The sequence below is a fragment of the Monodelphis domestica genome, chromosome 5, assembly GCF_027887165.1.
Source record: "Monodelphis domestica isolate mMonDom1 chromosome 5, mMonDom1.pri, whole genome shotgun sequence".
Lineage (NCBI taxonomy): Eukaryota > Metazoa > Chordata > Mammalia > Didelphimorphia > Didelphidae > Monodelphis > Monodelphis domestica.
The window spans coordinates 216,395,823-216,423,112 of NC_077231.1; the positions used below are offsets into that span (position 1 = coordinate 216,395,823).

The window sequence follows — 27,290 nt, forward strand, 5'->3', positions numbered from 1 at the left end:
CTGAACTTGTGCATCTGCCCATGTTGCCATTTTCAACAGATTATAAATTGCCATTGGAAAGCTCGGTGATATTTGCTAAAATCTGATGTGTAATGTCTCAATCTCAAAGCTGCTGGGTAAAGAGAGGCTTCACTGGTGATTCTGGACACTATCCCAGTCTTGTCATTTCTGGCATAGCAGTTGCCAGTAGAGGCAGAGAGCCATCTTCCACTTTGAGACCCACCATTCCTGATCAAAGCTGCTGTCAGCCTAAAGCATTCCGGCTGATCAGGAGGAATCAAAACTAGTCGTCTAACGATGTAGGAATACATCAGGTTTTCTAGGTTAGGTGAGTAAAAGGTTGTGTTCCACAGTAGCAAATGGGGTTGGATGGTTCAGTTGGATATCTTGGGTCAAACAGACAAGGACTTAGAGTTCAAAGAAAGCAAGTTACTGCATAAGGGCCAGTATAGGAGGCAAGTGGAAGATCCAGAATTCAAAGCAAGTAAGAGACACCAAGGTATGGCCTGGTAAAATAGATCTTTTTTTTTTTTTAAATAGGATTACAGGTTTGGTCACGTCCCTGTGGCCCTAGCAAAGAAGCTTTTGGCCATTCTCCAAAAAGAGAATGAAGTAATTACTATTTCTTTTTCATAGAAGAGAGATAGTGTGGAATAGTAGATAGGATTGAACTTTGAGTCAGGTTGACTTGGGTTAAAATCCCACCTGACCTATATTCGTTATATAGCCATGAGTAAGTCACTTCTCTGAAATTTAAGCAGTTATAAGGGTCTTAACAGGTTTACAGCCCACATTGGTGGAGGGAATTCTCAAACTGACAAAATCATAGGTACTTAATAAACTACATATGACAGCACCATGAAGTAGTGATTACAATGGAGTCAGGGAAGACCTGTGTTCAAATCCTGAACCAGACTTTCAAGAGCTACATTACCCTGGGCAAGTCACTTTATTTAAGCCTTAGTTTCCTCATCTGTAAAATGGAAATAACACTAAGTGTGGTTCTTAGGAGGCCCAAAGGAAGTCATATATGTAAAAGCACTTTGCAAACCTTTTAAGGCTATTATGAATTATTGTTGTTTTTATAGCCATGTTATAAATGAGACCTCCTAAATATCTACTGACTAACTTGGGGTAGATAAACGGGAATTAAACTAAGAGACACTCAAACAATACCTTAACTAGAAGAAAGTGGGCCATAGGCCTACTCTGTATTATGGTGACTGGAATTGTTTCACAGAGAGCTAGGCATCCACTACTAGCTGCTGAATTTCCACAAATTTATCACCTGCAGGTTGTAGAAGAGTGAGACTTGAACAAGACAAACACATCTTCAGTCATCCTTTCTTTCCTCCTGTAACTTACATTGTACGTCCTTTATGTGGCTCTCCATATAATGGCATCAATAAAAATGGAGAATCTGAAAAAACATTCCCATGGCATAAAAGTCAGCATATGGAACAGGAATTTTATAATATTTCTGATTATTATTGTTAGTGATTGGCCTCTGCTATAAATATCTTTGAACTCTTTTGGCCTAAGAATCAAGAAAGCAAAAGTGAAAATAAGAATCCCTTAAAAAAAAAGTCGTAAACAGCAGTTTCTTAGCAGTAGAGTATGAGCCTCCGCCTACCAAGACTGTAAGATCCATGAGAGCAAGAACCATGTCCTGCCTAAACTTCTTATCTTCCTCCCTCCACTGAAATAAAGGCATTCCTCACTTTTGACATTTATTAAATAAAGCCTTACTGAATTGAATTGAACCCCTTTGGCCATTAACAATCTAGGGATAACATCTGGGCTAAATTCTATTAGCCACTCTGTGAGAACCACTAATAAGAGTTTTCTGAACTCTTTCTCAGGGCACAGAAGATTTCATGAACATTTGCATTGAGCCAGATGCTGTCAGCAAAAGTGACTTCATAAGTATAGGGTAAGTACAAAAGAAAAGGCTGGTCTGGGGAGTGAAGGAGGTGAGGCTTAGGACCCTCAGTGTCCTCCAAATTCACCACTATCCATCTGATGATTAAAATACAGAATCTGGTGTACGAGTTGTCTTTTTCTTCAACTTGGAGTTCAGGCTAACTTTTCAGATTGGTCTAAGTTGTGTGATTCTACCACCACCTTGGGGCTGCTCTCCTTTCTTTCCTTTATGGGAAGATCATGTGTACTTCATACTAGCTTTATCTTTAAACCACGAGGAAAGTGAGAGAATTAAATGGCATCTTCCCTTTTTCCTTTCTCAGGATTTTAGTCAATCAATGATCAAGCAGTAGTCAATGCCTGCTTTGTACCCGGGCTTTCACTCGGCACTGTAGACATAAAGCCAGAAGTAAAGCCTGTCCCTGCCTTAGGTCTCTTGGAGCTTGTGTTCCAACAGAAGAGGCACCATATCTCTGTATATGTAAAACATACCAAGTAGATGAAGAGAACTTGAGGGAGGAGCAGAGGCAGAAGACTCCAGCTGCTAGGGATCAGAAAAGGCCTTGGGAGGATTCTTTGAGCCCTGCCTGGCCCTTGGATCTCAAACCCTTCCCTGAGCCTCCACTGCAGAACTGCTGCTCTTGATTGTAGCTAGTGTTCCTGGGCCACTTTCCCTGCCACTCGGCTAGTTTTCATTCTCAGTGCTCCCTCTACTGCCTGTAGAGGGGAGAAGAACATTGAGCTGCGGCAGGGTCCCCAGGGTTACTGTTGTATGTACGACCCTCAGCCGTGTAGCTGGGAGGGCCTCCCTTGAGTGAGCTCTGTCCTACAGTCAGTGCAGACTCCTCAGACCCCAGGTACAGCCTTGGTTTTATCTGCTATGAATGTTGACAGGGAAAAGTGCTTTTTTGCTTTCTTAAATAATTGACAGAAGCTACAATTTCTATTGTCGCCAAGGCCAGATGATGGTAAAATCTTTTCTAAGTTTGGCATCTAGAGATAGGATTAATCTTCCCAACTGACCAGTTAGTTGTATTGTGTCAGACTTTATCTTATGCAACATGAGGACCAGGAGATTACTGTGATAGTATGGTTCTGTTGTGTGTTTGTGGGTTTTTTGAGGGGATAGAAAGAAAGAGTCATGGGTCTTGCTGGGTTCCTCAAAAAAGGAGTATTTTATCTGTATTAGGACCTATGAAGACAGAAATAGGTAAAGAGGGATAGGTCTTAGACCTGTGATTTCATTGGTAAAGAGAACTCTCAGGTGAGAAAATGATACAGATCAGCAGATTTTCTGCAAGTTAGTCTTAGAGAGTTAACACTGAAAGATTAAATGATTTGCCCAGAGTCACACAGTCAGCATGTCAGTGGTGGCCCTTTGAACACAAGTCTTTCTGATTCTGAAGCCAGCTCTCTAGCCACTCTTCCATTAAAAGATTCAGTCATGGGGGACAGCTGGGTGGCTCAGTGGATTGAGAAATAGGCCTAGAGATGGGAGGTCCTAGGTTCAAATCTGGCCTCAGACACTTCCTAACTGTGTGACCCTAGCCAAGTCACTTAACCCCCATTGCTTAGCCCTTACCACTCTTCTGCCTTAGCATTGATGCTAAGACAGAAAGTAAGGGTTAAAAAAAAAATACAGGCATTGTTTTAAAAAAGGGAGGTGGAAGAGAGAGAGATAATGAGTGCATTATTTTCTAAAAGGCATTAAGAACATGAAGAACCATATGGTTTTAAGTGAGAAAAGTTTTACAGGCCATATTTTATACCAAGACTCCTTTTCATCTGGCTTGTGGAATCAGGTCTCCTTTTTTATGGTCATTCCCTCTCATGAAGAAAGACTTCATTGCTAAATTTTATATCTTCACTTAAAATCCACAGGATAGTTTGAGCCAAAGAGCCAAGAGTCCCAGGTTTTCTCCTCATTCTGTTACTATATACCTTGAGAAAATAATGAAAATTTCTGAACTTCCATATCCTTATCTGTAAGATAATAGGGAAGTAGAAGGATGAGAAGATCTTCAGGTTCTTACAACTCCAAAATTCTGATTCTAAATTAATTTAGAAGGACTAAAGAAAAGATCATTTATCCTCAATTTGTATCTTTGTTGTCTTGAAGTATTATTCATATAATTATGCTTTCTACTTAACGAGAAGAAGAAGAATATTGAAAAAGAGAAAGGGTTTAAAGGATTTTTTTGTTTTTTGTTTTTCATATATTTGAATTCTTTTAGTCAAGATTGTACTCAAAGGGTCATTAGTTTGGTAAGAAGTCTAAGATTACTAAACCAGAACCTATATTTCAACTACAGTGTCACATCTACAATATCTTTACTGATAAGAAAGAAATATTTCCCCTTTTCTCAAAGTCACAAGATTTCTGCTGGTATTTGTCAGACTTCTGTCTCCTCTTCTGGTTTCTCCTATTTTTCTGTTATCCTCCTCATCCCTGTCCCCTCCATAGTTACCATTCAAATTTTGAGATTATTTGCTTCCCAAAAGTTACTAAGTCATTAAGTGATTTCCCAAAAACACTTTCTTCTGAGATCCAGGCTTTCAGCCTAGGTTGTGTATATCATACAATGCCTTGTTTATCGGCCCACTCCATATACCTTCGTCTATTCTAGTATAGGGTCACAGGTTAGTGACCCTATAGCAAAAGAGATTCAAGATGGGCCAACCAGTTATCTGTAGTTTTTTGTTTGTTTGTTTGTTTGTTGGCTCACTACAAGAGAATAGCATCCAGTGCATCTGAATAATCAGTAGTGGAAAAGATAGAACAATATATGAGCACTTCAGAATCTTTTTTTTTTATTTAGTGAAGGCTTTTTACACTTAAAGATCTAATATTATAGCTAAAAGACTCAGAAACAAACATTGAATTGATTCACTTATCTCTTATCTTTTCTCCATCTCTTAAAGAATTTTATATTTAGTGCCTCTGCCTTTGACTTGCCTATTTGATATGGAAGGATTTGGTGACCATTTAGTTTAGATGTAGTACTAGACTCAAATACTGAATTTTTCCATTATATTAATGTGAAGATGAGAAATTACCACCTCATTCAATGGAAAAAAAGCATTGGAGTTAGAAGACTTGAGTCCCATCTTTACCTCTTAATTGCTTGCATGACCTTAAGCAAGTCACAGACTCTCTGAACTTCTGTTAGCCTTGTATTAAGGATCAAATGAGCTCATCCATGCATTAATTCATTCATTCAGTTATTAGTGCTACTTGCTGACTATGTGCAGATCCCTGTGCTGGCTGCTGGGGAAGATGCCAAGATAATAATGATATGGCCTCAGCCCAGCACCAGTGTAAGATCTAGCAAAGGAGACAGAAGGGTTATAGCACTAGATTATAAATGTAAAATGATTATAAATAAGGCCATAGAGACTATGTGTTATAGTAGAAGGAATCCTGGATTTTGAAATCAAGAGACATAGGTTTGAATTCAGCCCCCAAGTATTTATGAAGCTGACATTTTACTAGGCACTGGAGGATAGAAAAGTGAATAGCCCCTATCCTCAAGGAGCTCACATTCATGGGGAAAGACAACGTGTACACATAGTAGCATGTACAAAATAAAAGGTGACAGCATCTGGAAGGAATCAGAAGAGCCCTCATGTAGGAAATGGCATCTGAGCTAAGCCTTGAAGGAAGCTAAAGCTTTTTAAGAAATTAGGTGAGGAAGGGAGCACATTTCAGGCCTAGAGGACAGCCTGTACAGAGGCATTGAGAGGGGAGGTGTAATGTCATGGATGAGGAATAGTGAGAAAGCCACTTGGGCTGAACCAGTCAGTTGCTTAAAGGGGAGCATAAGCCCAGATGTTGGGAGTGAAGGGTTTTAGGTACCAACTGGTTATACGGTCCATAGCCCTGGACCTGAATCTTACAGCAGAGGAAACCAAAACCTGGGGAAGCTAAATGACTTCCCTAAGGTTATATATAAGGAGTAACCACCACAGGCAGGATTTGAACTCAAGTCCAACTCCGGAGCCTTTGCTGTCTATACTGTACCAAACTGAATTTTACTTTAGAGATAATAAGGAGCCACTAGACTCTCTATTGATGAGAGCTTGGCAGCTCTGAGGAGGCTAGATTGATGAAGAGTAACCAGTCAGAAGGATATAACAATTGCCCAAATGAGAGGTTGAAGGCACTTGATGCAGCATGACCCTGTCTGTAAAGTGTGGGTATTTGGACAATTCACCTTGCATTACATAAATGTGATTTCCCATTATTAGAGTACAGATGAAAGCACTTGTAGATTGACATTTATATGTCATATAAATAATCTTAGCAATTCTCAGATGAACATTTGATTTAGAATAAAAATTGTCTTGATTCAGAATTTAAGTGTTGCACAAGCAACGATGAAAGGGATTGAGTTTACAACACATCTTCATTCCATCTTATTTGATGACTTTCCCTTTAGATTATTTAAAGAACTCAGGCCATAAACAGAGGCCATACCACTTAGAAATAAGGAACTAATCCTTGGTGTAGTGCAGTCATGTTTCCTCACATAGGCTTTGGCAACTTGTCCTGTTTCTAAGTTTCCAGAGCTGAGTGAGAATCTGTGTCTGAAATGGGAGATGGGTCACCTTAGACTTTCTTTAACTGGAAGCAGTTCTGTTTGGGACTTTGTATGTGCTTGGGCCCTCTTTCTAACCGGAGTCTATTCCTTCACTGCACTGTAAATTCCTAATGGCAGTTCTAAGCTTGCTTTTTCCTACTTCAACAGAAGTCAGAAGATGAGAGATCCTCTTTTGCATCCTGAAGGCTCTGAGTACCTCCAGGCCAGCCAATGTACATTGGTTCTTCCTGAGGTAAGAGATTGCCAGTAGCAGGCTTCAATCATTTGTCTTTTCACTTCTTTGAGGCAACATGGAGTAATGGAATCAGTACTCATCTGGGGCTGAAAGACTTGGATTCAAATTCCAGCCTTGATATTGACTAGATGTGTGAAGAAGGCAGGACCCCCTGAATGTTCTACTTCACAAAATGTAAAGCACTCTAGGAATGCAAGTTCTCATTCTTATTCTTCCTTGAGATTGGGGCATTTGCAAAGATCCTTCACTCCATCATCTGTCTTAGAGAGTACAAGGAAAAGTCACGTCCAAGGTCATATTTGGTATTTGCTTCCTGGGGGATTTTTACTTCTTTAAATAGCTTTTCCTGAACTTTCAGGACCTCAGCAATAGATGCTGAGAACTTATAATCATGTTTACAATAAATAGCATAGAATAGTAGAAGATAACCCTTCCACCAAGGGGCATGTTAAAAGAATTCCCCCCAGGTCACATATAGAATTCTATTATAGAGAATTATTGGAACAACAAAGTATACTTTGTCATTATTGCCTAAAACACTTCTGGTTCATCCATTTCCTAGCCCACTGCTATTGTCACCTTTAGGACTGACCTCAAGATCTGAAACCAATAGTATCTTTCATTATCCTCCAGTAACAAGATTATACCTCAAAATTGACTCACATGCAATAATAATAGCTTTCATCTGTATTCCATGTGATTTCATTAAAATTGGGACTTCTTACAACATGGCAGACTTTAATTCATCTGTGCCTTCTTTGTCCTATATAACTTATCCATGGCCTTTCTTTAGTCCTCCACAGAGGAAGCGGTGAGGTGTCACCAACATGCTGAGGCCCTTCCCCAGGTGTAGGCCTCTTGATGTTGTCTGATATATATATGAACTTGCTATGTAGCATCATGTGTAACACCACTGACAAGATGGGCCCATGTTTGTGGGAGAAGATCAGGTTCATTAAAAACACTACCCAGTGTCCGAAAGGAATTCCTACCATTCTTCCCCCTCTTTAGCCTATTCAGTTCTGAGCAGAGTTTACTATCCATCCCCAGTGTCCATAACATCTATGCTGTTGAAATAGAGGCATAGATTGACCATCAAACAAGTCATCCTCATCTATTTAGTTTTCCTATGTGAAAATACAAAACTTTTTTCTGAATGATAATTGACCCATCTTAAGTAGGTCTACAGTGGCTTGATGCACTCAATGTAATGGCATCTGCAAACAGGAACATCTTAAGGAACATACCATTAGTGGGGAATCCCTCTTCCATTTGTACTTTATACTGGGCATCCTCTTTGATGGTAGCAAATACATTTGTCATGCATTTCTCCCAAGTTTAATGCTTCACCTAATAATCAAAGGGTTATTGAACAAAGTTACCTATGTTATGACATCTGTCACAAAATCTTGTACTATTTTGGCATGGTACATGGGATACACCTTTTTGGAAGAGAACCTTGTTCCACCAAATTTACTGAGGGTTTTTTTTTAAATAGCCAATATCATCCAAATTCCCTTATTCATTTACTACGTATCAGTGCCAACAGCAAATGAAAATAAAATTGGCATTGCCTTAGCTTCAGATTATAGTCTCATTTTTGTTCTTTGAATGCTGAAAAATACTTCTTTTCTTCAAGTAAATACACTTAATTTTATGCCTATTTCTCAGATAAATTGGGACTTCATGGAACTGACTTGTCTAAGATGAGAGCTAATAAGTATCAGACTAAGTACTTTAACACAGTCCTTCTGACTCCCACATCCTATGTACTTCCCTCAAACTGCTGATCATTTTTTTTATTGGAGGGAGACTTTCTTGTTTTTCAACCTGGAAGGATGAAAATGTGGGAGAGTATTTAGAAGCTTTTTATATTATGAAGAATTTGGATAGAGTAGAAATCATCCAGCTGTATTTCCTCCTATGTACCCAGCATTTGGCATTAATCAAAGAAATCTGCCTTTGTTCATCATATTTTAGGATCCTAGAACTAGAGAACAAACCCTAAAAACTGAAACAATACAACTTTATAACTGGTCAAAACCAGTTATAATCAGTAACAAAAGTAACAGAAACCATATGATTATATTAATAGGTGCAGAAAAAGCCTTTGACAAAATATAATACCTATTTCTTATAAAAATATTAAAAAATATTGGAATAAAAGGAACTTTCCTTAAAGTGATAAACAGCATCCATCTAAAACCATAAGCAAGAATTTTCTGTAATGGGGATAAGCTAGAAGTCTTCCCAGTACAATCAAGGATGAAACAAGGATGCCCATCATTACTACTATTTAATATTGTTCTAGAACCACTTGCTATCACAATGAGCAGAAAAAGAAATTGATGGAATTAGAATAGGCAATAAGGAAACAAAACTATCTCTCTTTGCAGTGAACTCCAGAGAATCAACTAATACCTGGTCAAAAGTAGCCTATGGACAGTAACAAACTTCCAGAAATTCTCCCTTCTACTTGAGACCAGACCTGTATCCACCTGGGTGGGGACGGAGGATACATAGATGAGTGTGAGAAAGAAAACTCTTTTTCATGACGTGCTCAGGGTGCTGAGGTACATTCCTCCTCATGTGAATTTTGGAACACCGTTGTACTACCATGCCATGTTGTTGTGATCTAGTACTATGGCTATTGAACTCTCTGCTCTGGGATTCCTCTTCTCTATAGGAAACAGGAGGGTCCTTCAGCATTGACAGTGAGGAGTATGAAGCCATGCGTGTGGAGGTGACACTGCTCCCCAAGAAGCTCCAGTTCTTTTGTGACCCCCGACGGAAGGAGCAGATGCTCCAGGTGCCTGTGCAGTGATCATGGACAAGCACAGAAGTCTGCTCTTTTTGAGGAGCATGAGGCACCGGATGAAGGTTAGGCTGTGCTCTACGACTGCTTCTGGGGCCAGAAGTGGAACCAAGGGAGCCAAACCACACTCTAACTGGGAGTACCATGCTCTCTTGGGAGCTACTTTTTGATACTTGGAGCATCCCAGAATGTCCTGTTTACTGCCTGTCATTTAGCCAGCTTCCATTAAAGTGTTCTTCAGTCTTTGTCTCAACAGTCTATGGTCTTGGATGTTGCTTTCCCCATGATGTAGAACTTTACTTCTTTCAGGGAATGTCTTACACTGGCAAATAGCACATGTTGAAGTGGAAAAAGGATGGGGGCATCTATTACATCCAAACATGGAAGTACTTTTCTGTGTCAGCATTATAAGGTGACCCTTCTTTATCAAAGCAATGCCAATAGAATAGAAGCTCAGTCAGATCCTACCAGGCTGTAAAGGTTTGAGTATGGGTACGGTAGCAGATTCTGCTTCTCCTTTCTGGGGCCAGTCTGGCCATCTAAGCCCAAAGGGTCATCCTCAACTTGGCTGAAGGAGGACAACTTTTTCAGCCATCTTTGATCACCCACAGTAGTATTTAGTCATAGAGGAGTTTTTACTTAGTGGGAGTATTACATATCCTTCAAATACTAAAGTCACTCACTCCCTTTAGGTACCCTTGGATCTTTCCCCTAGAGGCTTTTTCTGCTGCCCAGTACCTCTTGAGAAGATACCCTTGTTTGCAAGCCCTCAATTTTATTTTTGTCTTGACTTTGGCTCTGCCTTAATGGAAACACATATATAGTGGCTTCTCCCCAAAGTTAGAATATGACAGTGTGATGCACTTGATTTTCAACCTTTAAATGAATATAAGATCACCCCCTGCAAAATCAAACATTCCCAACCCCAGAACTTACCTAATTGGTGCTGAATGTATATTATTTCTGTATTTCATTTGTGCTATTTACTCAAGTAGAAGCTTTAATAATAACTTCCATTCATAATGCTTTAAGGTTTTCAAAAATGCTTCCCCTAAAACAACTTTATGAAATAAATTAATGTGTAAATATTATCCTCGTTTTATAAAGAAAGGTTCAATTAGACTCGTAGTCATACATCTAGTGTTTGAATCCAGGTCTTCTGACTCTAGGCCAGGTTTTTGGTTTGGGTTTTTTTTCCATATTAGACTAGACTGCCTAGTTTGGAATAGATTTAAATATATTAATTTGTTTTAGTTGAAACTCTTGCCTTCTGACTTAAGTATCTTATAAGTATCAGTTCCAAGGCAAAGGAGTGCTAAAAGCTAGGCACCAGGGAAGTGACTTGCCCAAGATCACAAAGCTAGGAAGTAACTGAGGCCAAACTTGAACCCAGGACCTCCCATCTGTAGGTGTGGCTCTTGATCCACTGAGCCACCCAGCTGCCTTTGGTTCAAATATATTTAAAGACAACCTCTCTCTTCCCTTTCCCTCATCCCCTGTTCAAAGGAAGATGATCATGATTGTAAAAAGTAGTCATTTCTAATTGTAAAGAGAAGGTTCCCCAAATTTGGAGTCAAAAGATTAGGATTCAAATCCTAGCTGACTTAATGGCTTCTGAATTGTGGGCTAGTTAGTGGAGCTTTTATTGTCTCAATATCCCTCATCTGCAAAATAATTGTACTGGCTGCCTTAGAGGAGCATTTTGAGAATCAGCTGATATATTATATATAAAATTGCATAAATATAGAGCTATTTAAATGTCAAATTTCCCTCCTTTTTTGCAAGTGTGACTTGTTTTCTAAAACAGAGCCAAAACCCAGCATTTTCCCCACTTCATGTTTTGACTTGAGTTTCTTTTCTGAAACAGATCAAATACAGTTTTCTAAACTATTTTCTCTACTACTTTAGTCTTTTATCCAAATCGTTTATTTGGATTGATGATGAAGCTATCATAAACCAAATTTGTATTACATACTGCCACTATCCATTTTTGGTTTTAATGTTAACAGTTTTAAGTGGAAGTACATAGGGTTGTTTGAGGGTTTTTGTTTTATACATTATGCAGCTTTGATTTATTGGTGAAATTATAAGACCTGCCCTTCCTGTGTCAGTTTGCTCTTCTCTCTTATTTCTCCCTATATAGGTGGCACTGGGCAGCAAGAAATATGATCTCTTTAGAACAACACATTCTATAAACATGTGAATAGTGATTTTCTTTGGCAAGACAAGAAAGGTACAGGTTTATTTGTCCTGAAGTTGCTTTAAAAAATTTAGAATGAAACAAAATGTAACCTTTATCATTTACTAAATTTAGAAAATGGATTGCTTTAGAATAAAATCTTAACCTATAATATTGGCTAATTGATCCTGAAATATGACTTGACCTTTCAATACTATAGCCAGTATTGTTAAACTCAGAGAAATAGGGCCACTCCACTGGGATCTCTGCAAGATGCATATTGACTTTGTACTTTTATTAATTTTCTTATATATTTCCCAATAACATTTTGATCTGATGCAGCATGCTTGATGCTTCTGCTAGAGGCAAACCTCAAAGAGAGGTTCTTGCCTGTTTTTGTGCAGTGGGTTGCTTTGGTAGTCTATTAAGTAATATACTACTCTGATCTTTTTTTTTTGCCTGTATTCATAAATGAAAGACTCAATTTCAATTATAGTGAAAATAAGGATATTAATTTGCTTATCCCATCTAGGTTCACTACCCCTGTTTGTGAACCCCAGGTTCAGAATTGATACACTAAGTTACAGAGAAGATGCTGACAAGTATCGGTAAAGGGATTTTGTCATACTAATGAAGTCAGAGTTTCAGTACCTACCTCCTAGTATTTCCCACAGAAATATTTTTGAAGTAGATGTTTGGTCTTAATTGCATTCTTTACTCCTGGATGTGGAGCATTCAACTGAAGTGGATTGATGAATTATTCTCTTCAAGATGAATTTGTAAATGTATCCTCTCTACTCCTTTAACACATAGGGATAGGCTGCTATTCCAAAGGGAACAATGACCAGTACACCGATAGGAGGAGCAATCTGTTGGGCATCTCCCAGGGACAAACGTGCTCCATGCAAGGCCCAGTCAGAGGCAAGTCCCTCATACCCTACCACAGCTGCAATGCTCTACCCAAGGGGAGTAGAACAACCATAAGTAATTACAACCCACATATTCATGTTAAAATGTGAACTTTAATTGTAAAAACTATTTTCTGTAACTATGGTCATCTCAACTTCTGTAGACCGCTTGGCTCAGATCTATACAGGTATGTTATAAGCTGTACAGCAACCATTTGTACAACAGAACAGATTCAAGTGTCATTTTCATCTTATCATCAGGATTAACCCCATCCTTTGGGCCCTCAGAATTACCACAGCTAAGAGTCAGCAGAGTTTGCAAACACTATCATTTGAGTAGTATTCACCCTACTGATTTCAGAATTTCATTTGCAATAGATAAAGACTGTTCAGGAGAGAAGGAAAGAAACATCAGATTTTTGTTATTGCTAGCATTGGTTAAAGAACCATGATATTAAGAGATGTGCTTTTTACCTTTAAGGTAATTGTGAGGCTGCATTGGTTCTGTGACATGAGGAAGCAAATTTTATTTAGCTACACTGGATCTTGTTTTTTTATTTTTCTTAAGCTTAACAGATGCTTCCAGGATGACCAAAGATTGACCTAAATGAAGTGAATAAACCTAATTGTCGTTTTTTTTTTTAATATCCTCTCTCCTCCACCACCTTCCATCAGAACAGAGATCTGATGCCATTGTTTTTTTTCCCAGTATTGTATCCTTCCCAGATCAGTTTTTTGGTTTTTTTTTTACCAAGGCCAGTTGGCCAGAAATCTGCAGCTTTACTGCTTTCTCAGAAAATATATTTCTTTTGTAGTTGGTATAACTACTGTGTTCTCTCAGGAATGTCTTTAAACCTCATTTCCTGAGAATATCCTTATTTGACAATTCTCCTTTTACTAAGATATTAAATCATACTCCTGTGGCAGGTTTCCTTAATGTAACAAAACTGCCTTTTTCCAGAATTGTATTTTTGAAATCCTTTACATATTTGGTCACTTATTGATAGAAAAATAAACTTTCCCTTTCCTATAAGAAAAAAAGGACCAATTTTGCAGGATTTTCTCATGATACTAAGTAATCTTCTATACCCATTTAGAGCTTAGGCCCATTAGTAATCAAGGTAAGATTTATAATCTCACTTTTTAAGAACATGCTAGAAGGTATAGCCAACCCACTCCCTTTCATCCACTTTCAGTTCTTCTCCTATATCCAAAGGTCAAGTCAAACTGTGATAGCACTGATTTTTAATGAGGGCCTTTTGTGATCACAAAGCATGTGTAGGCTCTACAAAGGTGAGGGGGCTGCTCTGCAGTTACAGTTCAAGGCAAGGAATGGGAGGTTTACCATCCAAATCACAGGATTCTTGGTCCCAGTCAGCCAAGTGCAAAGTTCTTATCAGACACCTATTTATGACCTCAATGACATCCTTGGGTTGCTCTTGCATCTACAGAGCAGCAAATCTTAGGAGAATGTTGACTTATTACACCCTTCGGTCCTTACAGGCATGAGCTAATACCTGCTGGGATCAGCAAGACTGCTGGCATCGATAAACCATGCCCAGAGGTCCTCTTTGCCTAGAATGTAAGTTCTTACCCTCCTTGGCTGGGGAGCACCATTGCCATTAAAAGGTCAATTTAATTGTTGCTCTTCATGGGAGGCTCCTCCAAAAGAGGTGAATGACCACATGGTTCTATTTTTAAAGTATTTTTCTAGTTATCTTCATCCTCCACTTCTCAGGCTGAAATGTTCTGATGTAGGAATTTTTACCCTGTAGGGTTTTTTACCTATATGTTTTTGCTTTAACATGGAGAACAAGGTAATTTACATATACAAGCACATACCACAAATTTTACCTAAGAACCCCCATGTTCTATTTAACCTCTAGCCTGCTTCCCCACCCCAACTCCATCATAGGAATGAAACATCTGTGATGCTTTGGTAGCTAATGCCCTATGAGAGCAAAATGTTTTCTAAGTCAGTGACCATTTACTGAGGTTCAGCAGCATACAAAGTCCCTGGCGTGGTGTTCCAAAGCATGAATGGTAATGACCAGACTAGAGAGGAATGCTTCAGGTATAGCTAGATCAGAAGGCTCAGGTTGGATATGGATCCTGTCTCCTTGCCATAAAGGGATGTCTAGCTCCTAGCTCTTTGTTAAATGAGCCAGACTAAAGCAAGAAGACATTTGGAGTCCGCACTGTGTTGGCTAATGTCTCTTAAGCATTGCTGACATTGGAGCTAAATGAGTGTCTTTCCATCGTGATGTCTAGGCCCTTGGTTTTCAGTCTACTCTGAGGGATTTGATGGTGATGATTAGGCAGAGATGCTTCAGCTCTACAGGGATTAGCAGAGAGAAAAAGATTCACATGCTGGCTTAAGGCAAAATTAGTAGACAGTGACAAAAGGTTGGATATATCTCCTCAGTAGTCTTTTTCAGCTTTAGATCCTGTGTGAGGGCATTTTAAAGACAGCAGAGTTAAGAGAGGCAGAAAGAAGATCCAGGTATTACCAAAAGGAATCTACAGATTTTTTTTTGTAAATACTTGTATTACTGCCCACAGCAAAAAAGAAATTAATTAATTCTATTATTTATATTTGAAAGTTCATTCATATTTGTGTATTTACCAAAAAAAGAACATTGTGTGTGTTACCATTAGTATATCTGCATTTCACAAAACTTGAATATCACACCCTAAAAGCCAGGCTCAGCAAATTCCTCTAAAGAAAGTAGAAGCCTTTGTCAGACCTGATGATAAAATATAATTCACTATTTCCTCATTCTTCCCAGCTGTGGAAATTCATCTGGTGGATCTTGGCCATGGTCACATAAACCCATGTTGAAATAGCATAGCTAGTAAGAGAAGGAAGGGAGAAAGCACTTCCCACCAGTGGCCCAGGCTATGAGACTGAAACTGAGGCCCAGCAGAACAGCTCCTGCCCCTGCCACTTCCATGGGCCTAGATTGTGAAAGGTCTCATTGTAACTCACAGGAGCAGGCTGCTGACCACAGCTAATTCACAATTCCCTTCTTCCCCCAAGTGAACAGGAAAGCAGTCACTCACCACTCAACACACAGCTGTGAAAGACATCCAGACAGAACTTAGATGTTTCCACAAGCCATGTTCAGGGATTTCTTGACCACTACACCCTGAGAGAAGGCACTGTTGAGGGTCCTTCCTATCTAGGAAGGGAATAAATTAAACTTCTCTGTCCCCTGCTTTAATAACTAGAATCAAGAATGCCATACATAGCCCTTCATGCTAAAGATAAATAGGACCTTTAAAAGAGATCACATCCATCTCCTTAGCTTTGTTTAATGTAATTCTCTGACCAGTGGGGCTAATCAGCCCCAACACTCCCTAGATTCTGTCACAGCCTGCTAGAACCCTCTGGAGAGTTCAGACTTCTTTTAATTTCATGCCACTTTTTTATGCTCTAAAAAAGGCCTTACCCTTTCAACCCAGCAGTACATAGTCCTCAGTGAAAGTTAAATAGTGGGAAAATGTTTGACAAGGTGATGGTGTCAGCTCTTTCCCCCAACTAAGGGATAGCCTGAACCATAAAGAATAGAGGGAAAGGGGAAGGAAAGGCCTGTAGCACTCCTGAAAAGGTTTCAGGGTCCCATTCAAGTTTCCCATGACATTCATACTAGTTTACAGTAGTACTCAGATTGAGAAGCACACTTGTGTCCTGCCCTGTAGTCACTGCCACCAAAGGGGTGCTTGTTTCATTTACTTGAACAGGAAATCATGATGAGATCAGAGGATCAAAATCCTAAAATGCAACCAGGGACTCTTGAGAAGGTACCTAGTCTAGTGCGCTGCCTTCAGGTAATGGCATATTTTGATCATCATGGACAGGTGGTTGTCTTCTCTTGAACCTTGCCAGTTACTGGAATTTCCCAACCTTCCTCAAGTCCATTCCAGTGTTTCTTAAAGATGGGCTTCCAGTACCCTGTCCTGGTAACAAATCTACTCGATCCCATCCCTGAGTCACGTTAGAAGATCTCCTTAAGAAATTAGCTTTCTCTCTCACTTCCCAAGGTCAGCGCAGGCCCAAAGACCTGGGCAGCTTGGAGGTGAAAGTTCTATCAAAGCCAGAATACAAAACCAAGGTCATTCAATTTAAGGGATGGGGGGTGGGGAGAAAAATGTAAAAGTTGCATTTGTTGAAAAGTATAAATAATATTCTTTCATATAAACTTGTTAAATAAAAATGAAATCCTTTGGGAGGCAGTGGGATGAATTCCAAGAGTGCTTCTTATCACATGAGAGAGTCATTTCTTCACCAGCTGTCTATGGGCAGCAGGGATTATCAATGACTAGCATCACATCAATGCCATATGCTTCCAGCAGGTCCATAAGGAAGTTTCGATCTCCTTGGGGGTCCAGGCCCATGCCTCGGGCATGCTCTGCTGTCAGGGTCTTGTCCTGGCTTGCAGAGACTTCCAGCAAAGTCTGGAATATCCTGTTGTTCTGTTCCAGGAAAAACCTGCAATGCCCAAGTTAGAACATGAGAAATCAAACAAAGCTCACCCAATAATTATTGGAAAACCCAAATGTGAGAAAGAATTGGATACTTCTGTTTCCAAGTATTTAAAGCATTTTTTAAAACCCATACCTTTTATCTTAGTATCAATTCTAAGACAGAAGAGCAGCAAGGGCTAGGCAGTCAGGATTGTGACTTGCCCAGGGTCACACAACTAGAAAGAAAGCATTCATTTTTTAAAAAGCAAAGGGCTTTTTAAAGGGTTTGGAGGGGAGGGAAAGAAGCCAACTACTTTTGCCTGGAGAGAGAGATTTAAACTGAAAGTGGAAGATGAAGGGAGAAAATTGTTCACTTATATCAACTAAACCAAATTTAAAGAATATGATATGGCGGAAGATGAACAGTAATGGAAAGATTCAAGAAATTATTGAAGACAATGTCCAGAAAGGGGTAGTGATGATCCTCTAAGAAACAGGTTTAAGGAGGGAAAATGCAATGTAAAAAACTTCGTTTTCCATCTTGAAGCTATCACCCTTAGTGCCCTCTCCTGCCTATAATAAGGTATTTAACTTACTTTTCTCAAATTATATCTCCCTGAATATAGGAATTCCTACTCATTTTTGTGCTACTGACTCCCTCTGTCAATTTGATGAAACCTATGAACTCTCAGTAATGTGTGTTGCCCTACATTCATAACTGAAGGAAATGACAAATTTCTAGTAGTTAGTGAAAATTAAGATGTAAATTTTCTTCCTTCAGGGTTCACTGACCACTGCACTCCCCCCACTCCCACCCTCATCCTTGGACCCTTTAGGAATTTAAGGACCCTAGCCTAGCATTATGTAAGCCCTTCTAAGGAAGGACTGTCGGGTTTTGCCTGTACAGTTCTAGCACTGAGCATAGTGCCTTGTACACAGGGATAGATACCTGTGGTTTCCTTGGGAGAATCGCCTGATGTATTGAGGTTCGATGAATTGCCCAGGATCACACAGCCAGTAGGTCAGAGGCACATATTAATTCCAACTCTAACTACTATGGGCATGCTGCCTTGTAGATAGAAGGTGTTTAATAGAAATGTATGGAATTGCCCGATAGAATCAGTGGAGATCATGAAAGGTCTCCACAACTTAGAATGAATCTTATAAAATGTTTTTTTAACACAACTGAAATGAGGACATTGACATTTAATTGATATAAATGTACAAATACAGAAAGAGCATAAGACAGCCGAAAGAAACTGATCTTGGGCCAAATTAATAAGAGAGTCTCTAAAACCTTGAAAATGATATTTCCAGTGATTGGCCTGTAGCTAGCATATTGTGTATTCAGGCCTGGTTGCTAGAGGTCAAGCCTGGAATAAATAAAAATTTAAAAACAATTTATTTGAAAGAAAGTCTATTAATAAGCACAGCAGTAAATGGTTTGGTTTCTAGCTAGAATTATTAATCTTATTTCAATTGGAACAGTATCCACATTTCTACTGCACTGCCTATCTTCTGACCCAGTGCTACCATTACTAGGCCAATGGGTACAAAAATATAGCATTGTTTTGGAATGGCAAAGGACTGGGAACCAAGAAGGCATACTCAATTGGGTAATGGTTGAGCGAATACAGCCTGTGAACAGAGTAGAACATCCTTCCTGTCAAAAACAATAAAATGGATGGGTTCAGAGAAACCTAGGAAGGTTCTATGAACAGAAGCAGAACAGGAAAATCAGGACCACAATTTACATTATTAACCAACACTGTAAAAGAAACCTCCCTAACTCCTGAAAGGGGCCAACTTACAAGACAAAGAGGTCTTCTTCACATGGGTTGCAGTCCTCGCCCACTTCCTGAGAGTACAACAGCATCTGCCTGATTTAAAGAAGGAGGTCAGTCACAGGATGCCACGCAGGCAGTTTGGGTGCGTGTACTAGTCTCCCTTCCTCTCCAGGGCTGGTTCCTAACTTTCTAGACTTCAGAACTATGTCCCCACCTCCCATAGGGTGCCTGGCACATAGTAGGTACTTCATAAAGGATTCTTTCCTTTTCTTTTAGAATATGCAAGAGAAATATTGCAAGTGGTCCTGTGCTGAGCAATAAGATCATTGTCCCCGCGCCTTCTCACTCCCAAAGCCCTGCTGCCTACTTTTACCCCACCATCCTACCATGCACCCCTGCACCTGCACGTTACCTCTGCTCATTAAGTCTCCGGTACTTCTCTTTGTCAGCACTATTGAGCTTGAGCAGCGGCTGCAGGTGTTCATGATGGGTCTTTACATTCTGGTTGTCCACATACACGTCATACAAATCATGTTTCTCTTCAAAAATCTTCTCTGTCGTACCTGTAGAAGCCAATGTCAGGAGACTAGATGGTTCATCAGGGCATTCTCTAACAGTTTTTCCAAGTCATTCAGGAGTAAGGAAGGAACAGCCCGTGATCAGATGAAACAGTATAATAGTACGCGCTAAATAAATGCTGGTTCCCCTCTCACACCCAAGAAGATAGAACTTGGGAAAGCATAGTGAGATAAAGCTAACTGATAAACATTTATTCAGAGCCTACTATGTGCTAAATACCGGGGATACAGAAAGGTAGCCCCAGCCCTCAAGAAGACCACATGCAAACAGCCAAATCAGCAGAAGGCAGGCACTGGAATTAACGGGGTTGAGGAAACCTTCCTAGAAGGTGGCACTTTAGTTGGGATTATAAGAAAGCCAGGAATGTCAACAGTGGGAGAAGAGGGGGGAGAATGACTAGATACACGGGCCAGAGGAATATGCCCTGGAGCCTCTGAAGGGCTTGGAATGCCAATTGGAGCATTTTGTGTTGGAGCCTGAAAGCTACAGGAATTCACTCCAGGTCACTGAGTAGCTGGTGCCATGATCAGAATCAGTAGGAAAATCACTTTCGTGGCTGAATGGAGGACGGCGTGAAGTGGGGAGGGATGAAGCAGACAGCTCTACCAGCAGGCGGTTACAACAATGGAGGCATGAAGTGATGAGGGCCTGGCACCAGAGTGGTGGCACGTCAGAGCAGAGACAGAGGCCTATTCAGGAAATGCTGCAGTGGTGAATCTGCAGCCCTTGGCAACAGCTCGGATTAGTGGGGTGAGAGGTAGTGAGGGGTCCAGGATAACCCTAGGCTTGAAAAGCCCGAGGATCCAGAGGCTGGTGTTGCCCTCTTGGGGAAAGGATAAGGATTTCCATTTTGGATATCCATCTAGAGACGTCAGAAAGGCCGCTGGAGATAGGAGCTTGAGAGTCGGCAAAGACAGTTAGGTCAGCGTAGTCGAAGACTGGACACACAGAGCCAGGGAGCTGCTGCAGAGACCAAGGACATTTTTTGCAGGTCCCACCCCTATCAGCCCAGCCTCCCAAAGCAAGCACTTTCTTTCAGGTAAGAAGGGCTCACCGACAGCTTGAATTTGCCCTCTGGGCCCTCAAGCTCAGAAAAGGCTCACCAAGGAGGGTAGATCTGATAATGATCAGCCTCAGCCATCATGATAACTAAATCTGTGGGAGCTGATGAGATCACCGGGTGAAGCCCCGTAGAAGGGAAGGGCTACAGGATGTGATCTGGAGGAGGATAAAGGAGACAATGGATGGAAGGAAGCAGTATTCAGATATGCAAGAAGAAAACCAAGAGTGATAAACAGAGTCAGGACTGCAGAGGGGTCAAAGAGATGAGCATTGGGAAAAGGCCATTGGATTTGGCCACTAAGAAATCCTTAGTAACTTTGGAGAGATACTTCAGTGGAGTGACAAGGTCAGAAGCCAGATTACCAGGGGTTTAGAAGAGAACAAGAGGAAAGAAAGTGAAGGCACCCATTGTAGATAGTCTTTTGGAAGAGGTTAGCAATAAAGGGCAGAAAGATATAAAGGATAATAGCAGGGGTAGAAGGACCAAGGGAATTTTTTTTGAGCATCAGGGAGATGTGGACATTTGTAGGAACATAGAAAATGAGCAGAAGACAGGGAGAGATTGAAAATAAATGAAGGAGGATGTAGCTTGAGAGCCAGGCCTAGAGATGGGAGATCATGAGTTTAAATCTAACCTCAGACACTTCCTAGCTGTGTGACTGGGCAGATCATTTAATTTCCATTGCCTAAAACCCAATACACAATACTGATTTTAAGATGAATGGCAAGGAGTTTTTTCTTTTAAGAAAAATGAATAAAATATAATAAATAATTTAAATATAAATATATGTAATAAAAATTAAAATTGGTATGACAGCAGGGCAGTCATTTGGGGGAGAAGGAAGTATGAAATCACCTGATAAGGAGTGAGGCCACTTTATCATGTGAAAAGGGTGAAGGAGGAGAAAGTGGCAGAAGGCATATGGTTGATATAAAGTGAGAAAGAGGGAGATCATGGCCTGAATTTTTTTGTTTTTGTAAAATATGAGGGAAGTCTCAGCTGAGAGAGTGGGGGGAGAGGGAGCCACAGGAAGTTTAAGGAGGAAAGAAGAAATTTGGAAGAGATGATGTGGAGAATGAATTGATAAGAAAGATATAGCAGGATTGCTTAACAGTTATGAGGGCCCAGTTGAGATTATGTAGCATCAATTTGTAGTAGATCAGAAAAGTGTAATTTTTCTCCACCTTCATTCAGCAGCACATATGAAGGAGCAAAGGCATTGGATGGCCTGTAGTAGTGATCTAAAGCTGAGGTTCAGCAGGAAGCAATTGGCAACATAATGGATAGGGATTCAAAAGAGGCCAGTAGAGCGTAGAGAGTGGAACTGGTTCACTTAGGCATCAAGATGGGGTGAAGAGAAAAGTGGATGTAGTGTAGGGCAGATGACCCTGGAGATCTGAGAGTCAGGGGATTACAGATGAAGAGTAGGGTTGAGGAAGGGAAGGGAGGAGCAGAGGGAGAAGCATGCAGATTGGAGTTGGATGGGAGAATTTCCAAATTCTTGACGATGGAGGTGGTACATCTGTGGGTTATGAGAAAGTCAAAGATGTGCCGTGTGGCTGAGGTTGAGTGAAGAAATAGCTCATGGAAAGTGGATAGATTGAGGACCCGAGTGGTTAGGGTGTTTGAGAGAAGAAGTCAGTATTGTTTACTGAAAATACCAAGGAGGAGGGCAGAGTTAAGGAGGGGAGAAAAATTGTTAGCCAAGAATTAAACTCGTTGAACAAGTTAGGGGAATGTCCCAGGGCAGTTTGTAGACTATGGCCACAGGGACTTTCATTGGAAAGCAGATAGGAATAGCATGAACCTCAAAGGAAGAGAGGTCAGTGCAGATGGAGGAAGAGGGAGCACCTGGAAGAGGCTTCAGGGAGCAAGGAGCATTCCAACTCCTCTACCTCAAGGACAATGACTGAGAGTGCAGCCAATACTGAGAAGTGGGGGGAAGGGGAGCTGTGCCATGGGGGAACCCAGGTTTCAGAAAGACCTCATGGATGGCCAGAATGGAAGAGGGAGAGATTTCAGATTAATTTTGCTGTCTGTGGAACGGGCATTCCTTTGGGCTGTTAGGTTGAAACTTTGGGATGATGGGAAATGTGAATGGATATTGATTTGTAAGATTCAGTCATTGAAGGGTAGAGTCAGCAGTGAGAGACCCACTCCTTTACCCTCAAAGGACAAGTACAGCAAGAGATGGGAGGCTTGCTCTTCTGTGCACACATGGCTCTCCACATCTCAGCTGGCAGAGGGGGTGGATAGTAGGCAGTGAGGTTGCCTTGTGCAGACACAGATGGAAGTGGCTGCTCTCGGGAATAGAGAAGATGCTTGGCCTGGCCCTAGCAGTCTTCCCTCAGTCTTGCTCCAAGGGCAGCCTTCCAAAAGACCTAGCGTCCAAGCAGAAAGGAAAGAAATGCAGGTCAGAATGGAGGGGAGGCAGGCGCCATACTCACAAGCCACATAAGACACTTCTATCTCTAGGCTCTCAATATCTGCCACATTCACATAAAAAAAGGGTTTGGACTCAGGAATTGTTCCTCCTATTCCCGGCAGAGAGACATTGGCCAGGCAGCAGCAGCAGTAGACTGTGGACAGACAGAAGAGAGAGATGCCATTAAGAAGTGGCTGCCACCATTTCTCCCTCCCCTCTGAGGACACCCTATCTTCTGCTCTTGCACCTCCACCCCACCCACTGCTCTAGCATTGTTAGCTGTGGAGCCAAAAAAAGCATCCTCTGACCTTCTTTTCTTGAGGCCACTGAAAAGGTCTCTCTCAAATGCAAAACGAGGCTGACTGAGATTGGAGGCAGGTATGACCATTATTTTAAAAGTATAAAATGCAGTATTTCCATAGAAGATAGTATGCCACTGGAATGAATGGTATTAGCCACATTGGCTAGGCAGTAGGGTCAGCAGAACAAAGTCTAATTCTGATATTTATTTTCCTCCCTAACTTTTCCTTTGTCTCTCAATTGCTTATAAAAGCCCTACCTACAAACATTCATCTCATCTGATCATTTTAAACTATGGTATGACTAAAACTTTAATAAATACTGTCATCCATACCTTGGAATATGATGAGATTGTGAATTATTACATATGATTTCAAAATAGGGAAACTGAGTCAAGAAGCTGAAGGATCATGAACCTGGCAGGAACTTTAGAGGTCACCAAGTATGATTCCCCCCTCTTCCTTTTACAGTGAGGAAACTGTGGCCCTGGGTCACATAATACCCTACCGCCTCATAAAAAGAGGTAAATTCATATCACAGCTTTCCATAATGCCAACTATGATAAATAGGCAACTAAGTAGTTAAGTATAATGGATGGTGTATGTGGCTCGCAGTCAGAATGACTTGAGTTCAAATTCTGCCCAGTTAGAATTTGTCTGTCCCACACTATCCCTCCCTCCACTGAATTAAAAAAACTGAAAAGAAAGTTCTCATGTGCATAATCTAGTGAAATTAATTCATATATCGACCATGTTAAAAAAAAAATTAAGGCCATCACCACTTAGAAGCTCCTCGATTTCTTCCTTGCTTTGGTCCTGCCTCACTTACAATGGCCACAGAATCCCTAACACTTGGTTCTAGTAGAAATCCTCAGGACCTGGTGCCTGTCCTTTCCTTCAGACATCACCTACCTCTGTAGCACACAACTCCCACAGGGGGAGGAGAGAATATCAGAATGCGTTTGCGAAGCAAAGCAAACTTCCAGAGGATGAGGATCTGCTCCCCAAAGAACTTGATAAACTGTGACATACAGCCAGCTGGGTGTGTGATCTGCAAAAGATAAGACACGAACAGCATGATGGAGATGGCACCGGGAAAGGCTCAATAAAAACAAGGGCAGGTCCAGTAAACAAATCACAGTCTTGGACTTAAGATACCAAGTATTTGGCTGTACTCTGCTCCAAGCAAACCAGATCTGGTATACTCTGTTCTCTTCTGGGCGCCATATTTAAGGCAGGCCATTGGCAAGGCCAAGCACATCCCAAGTAACCTAACCAACATGACAGGATAAGGGAACTTATCCTTAGCCAAAAATCAGTTGAAGGAATCAGAATTTTTCAGCTTGGTGGGCATCAGAGAGCAGAAAGAGGACCCAAGAGAAAAAGTTACAGAGAAACTGGCTTGGTCCCTTCCTAAGTTCTTCTTTTTCTCGTCCCCTTCTATTGAGAAACCCTGCTGTGTGTGAGAAGCAGGAAATTGAGGAGCAGTGGTTCTTCTAAAGAGAAAAAATGTAATAAGACCATTCTTAGGGCAACAGAAGTGGTGTTTTCCGCTTGACTAGTGGGCAGGAAGTTGTGTCTTTAAAAAACAACAAAGGACCTGAAGTTCTGAAGCAGGAGGGCCAAAAATGCATTCAGGGAAGGCCTTTTGACTTCATTATTAAAGATTCATAGTTTATTGCAAGAAAAGTTCTGCTTAAGCCATCGTAGAACCAAAGTTAAATGAAGCAAGTAATTATGAAAAACTTAAGTATTAGGAAGCAAGGATCAAATTGATGCATTATTTTATTTTAAACTTGTTCTTTAAACCTACCTACTTCATGATTGAATGAGGATGTGTCTCTGTTTTAATAAAAGTCTTTTTGTATTTAAGGATATCTGATGCATGTTTGTGTCTCAAACATATTAGGCTCACAGGAACATGAGGCCATAATGAAGGCATCACTATCCATATGCTGTCAATACATATTCTAAGTCCTGTAAGAGGACATCATTCCAGTTTTGAGCTTCCATTCTTAATATAAAAAGGATAAAAGAAATATCAGTGATTGTTCAACATGAAGACATGTTCATTTTAAGTGATAAAGACTTTTTTAACACCTATGGCCCATTAAGAGTTAAAAATACTTAGCAACTCAAGTCCAACTACTCAAGAATGCATCAGGACAAAAAGACTGCCGATAGGAAGGGGCCAATTCCCATGGATGTTCCTGTTTGGAAAAGGTATATTATTTTTTACCTCTTTTAGAGATAAAGCCTCAGCACAACCACAATGGAAAAACCAACAGCTGATACAGCTAAGGCATTTATCCCACCCTCCACGGCTGCCTGGGAATGTGGTTGAGCCTCACCTTCATCTCTGGGTACATATACCGATGGATGGAGGGCAGCCAATGAACAGGGTGCACAGAGTTGGGTTTTCCGTGACTAGCGTGAAGCACACCTTTCTTGTCCTCATAGAAGGCAGCCAGATGAGAATAATGCCCTGGCATCTCCAGCTGATGTCTGCACAACACACATGCACAGTGAGAATGGCTTAGACAACTGGCCCATCACAGCCGCCCACATCCCACCCTCGTACTTGTGGAGCTTCTGCCGAAGACGGTGAAGATCTGCCACTTGTAGGTGAAAACTCCAGTTTCAAAAATGAGCCTCCTTTTCTATTCTCACCTGAGTTTTGGTTTAAGCAAATACTTTCAGGAAGCACCATCTACACAAAAGCTGCTTCACAACCCAATTACTTATTAATAATATAATGTGGCCACCTTAGAAGGGGCTCAGCTCGCATTGGCCAAGCTGGAGGTAGACCAGATGTCCCGCTGCTCATCTACTATGCAGATGATCTTTAACCCTTTCCAAAAGTGTACATTTTTCATCTTTTTTCATGTCATAGACCCCACCCTACCCCCAATAATCAAGAAACATTGATGGATGCCTTTCCAAAATAATGTGGGTTTTTTTTTTAACCTCTAAACAACTTGCATAGAATACAAGAAAAAAATCAATTAGCAGTTCAGTATTTAGCCACAAAATACCAACATTAAACCTAGCAGCATTAAATCACTTTAAGCTCCATTATTCAAAATAAGGCTTTTAAGTGCATAAAATAAAATGGCATTTATATTGAAATACATGTTTTTAAACTCTAGACATAATATTATTTAGCAGCAGATCTATTAGCTATAGCAATTTTGAAGTAATCATGAACACATTATATTTGGAAATATATGCACAACTATAATGTAATATGCAACAAAGGAAAGAGCAAGCATTTATTAGGCTCCTATGAGCCAGAAACTGTACTATACAAACATTCTCTCATTTGATAAATGCATCAACCTTATGAATTAAGTATATTATTCCCACCTTACAGTTAAGGAAACTAAGGCAGGCACCATTTAAGTGATTTACCCAGTGATCCAGCTAGGAAGTATCTGAGGCTGGATTTGAACTCAGGTCTTCCTGATGCAAGATAGAGTCCATTGCTTTAGCCAAAGCACCATCCAGCTGCCTACATACATAATTGAAGGAAATAACTAAATTCCAGTTAAAAATAGTGTCAATAAATAAATATATATATATATGTATGTATGTATGTATATGTATATTTTCCTATTCAGACCCTCTCTAAAGTTGTCTTTGGGCCAGATTAAGAGCCCCTACTTAAAAGGTAGAATTCACCCTTCTACCTCACTAATTCTTGGATAGCTAACAGTGAAAAACTAACTTGACATTCTATAGCTCTCCATATACATCTGTACAGGGAAGATTTGGATCAAGTCTTTGAAAGGACCTTTAGGCAAAGTTATGTTTTAGGGTTTTTTTTTTTTTGGTTTTACCCCCAGAGAAAATCTGTAATGGCTTGCATTCAAATGGTGGCTATTTGGGAGGGTGGAGGGTGATGAAGGAGAGAAATGGTTCTCTAGAGGAAAGCTTTGGCTTTGACTTCAGGGCATGCTATGGATTTTTTTCCCCTTGCATACAGAGATAGCCATGTAATCAGTAATAA

General features: G+C 40.5%; 2 protein-coding genes across 3 annotated transcripts in view; one reads left to right on the forward strand and one right to left on the reverse strand.

The window, feature by feature from the left end:
- The window catches only part of AGK (acylglycerol kinase), a 119,016-nt gene extending 109,187 nt beyond the window's left edge, over positions 1-9,829 (forward strand). For both annotated transcript variants that reach the window (XM_001375516.4, XM_056799806.1), the window contains 3 exons: positions 1,863-1,933; positions 6,672-6,756; positions 9,446-9,829. In XM_001375516.4, coding sequence (XP_001375553.1) covers positions 1,863-1,933; positions 6,672-6,756; positions 9,446-9,583 — 294 coding nt within the window. In that variant the 3' untranslated portion in view covers positions 9,584-9,829. The remainder of the gene's footprint in view (positions 1-1,862; positions 1,934-6,671; positions 6,757-9,445) is intronic.
- Positions 9,830-12,755: 2,926 nt separating this feature from the next.
- The window catches only part of DENND11 (DENN domain containing 11), a 59,854-nt gene continuing 45,319 nt past the window's right edge, over positions 12,756-27,290 (reverse strand). The window contains exons 4-9 of the mRNA XM_001368088.4: positions 25,633-25,786; positions 24,194-24,332; positions 23,005-23,136; positions 19,328-19,478; positions 18,940-19,008; positions 12,756-17,153 (exon numbers count right to left, since the gene is read on the reverse strand). Coding sequence (XP_001368125.1) covers positions 16,958-17,153; positions 18,940-19,008; positions 19,328-19,478; positions 23,005-23,136; positions 24,194-24,332; positions 25,633-25,786 — 841 coding nt within the window. The 3' untranslated portion in view covers positions 12,756-16,957. The remainder of the gene's footprint in view (positions 17,154-18,939; positions 19,009-19,327; positions 19,479-23,004; positions 23,137-24,193; positions 24,333-25,632; positions 25,787-27,290) is intronic.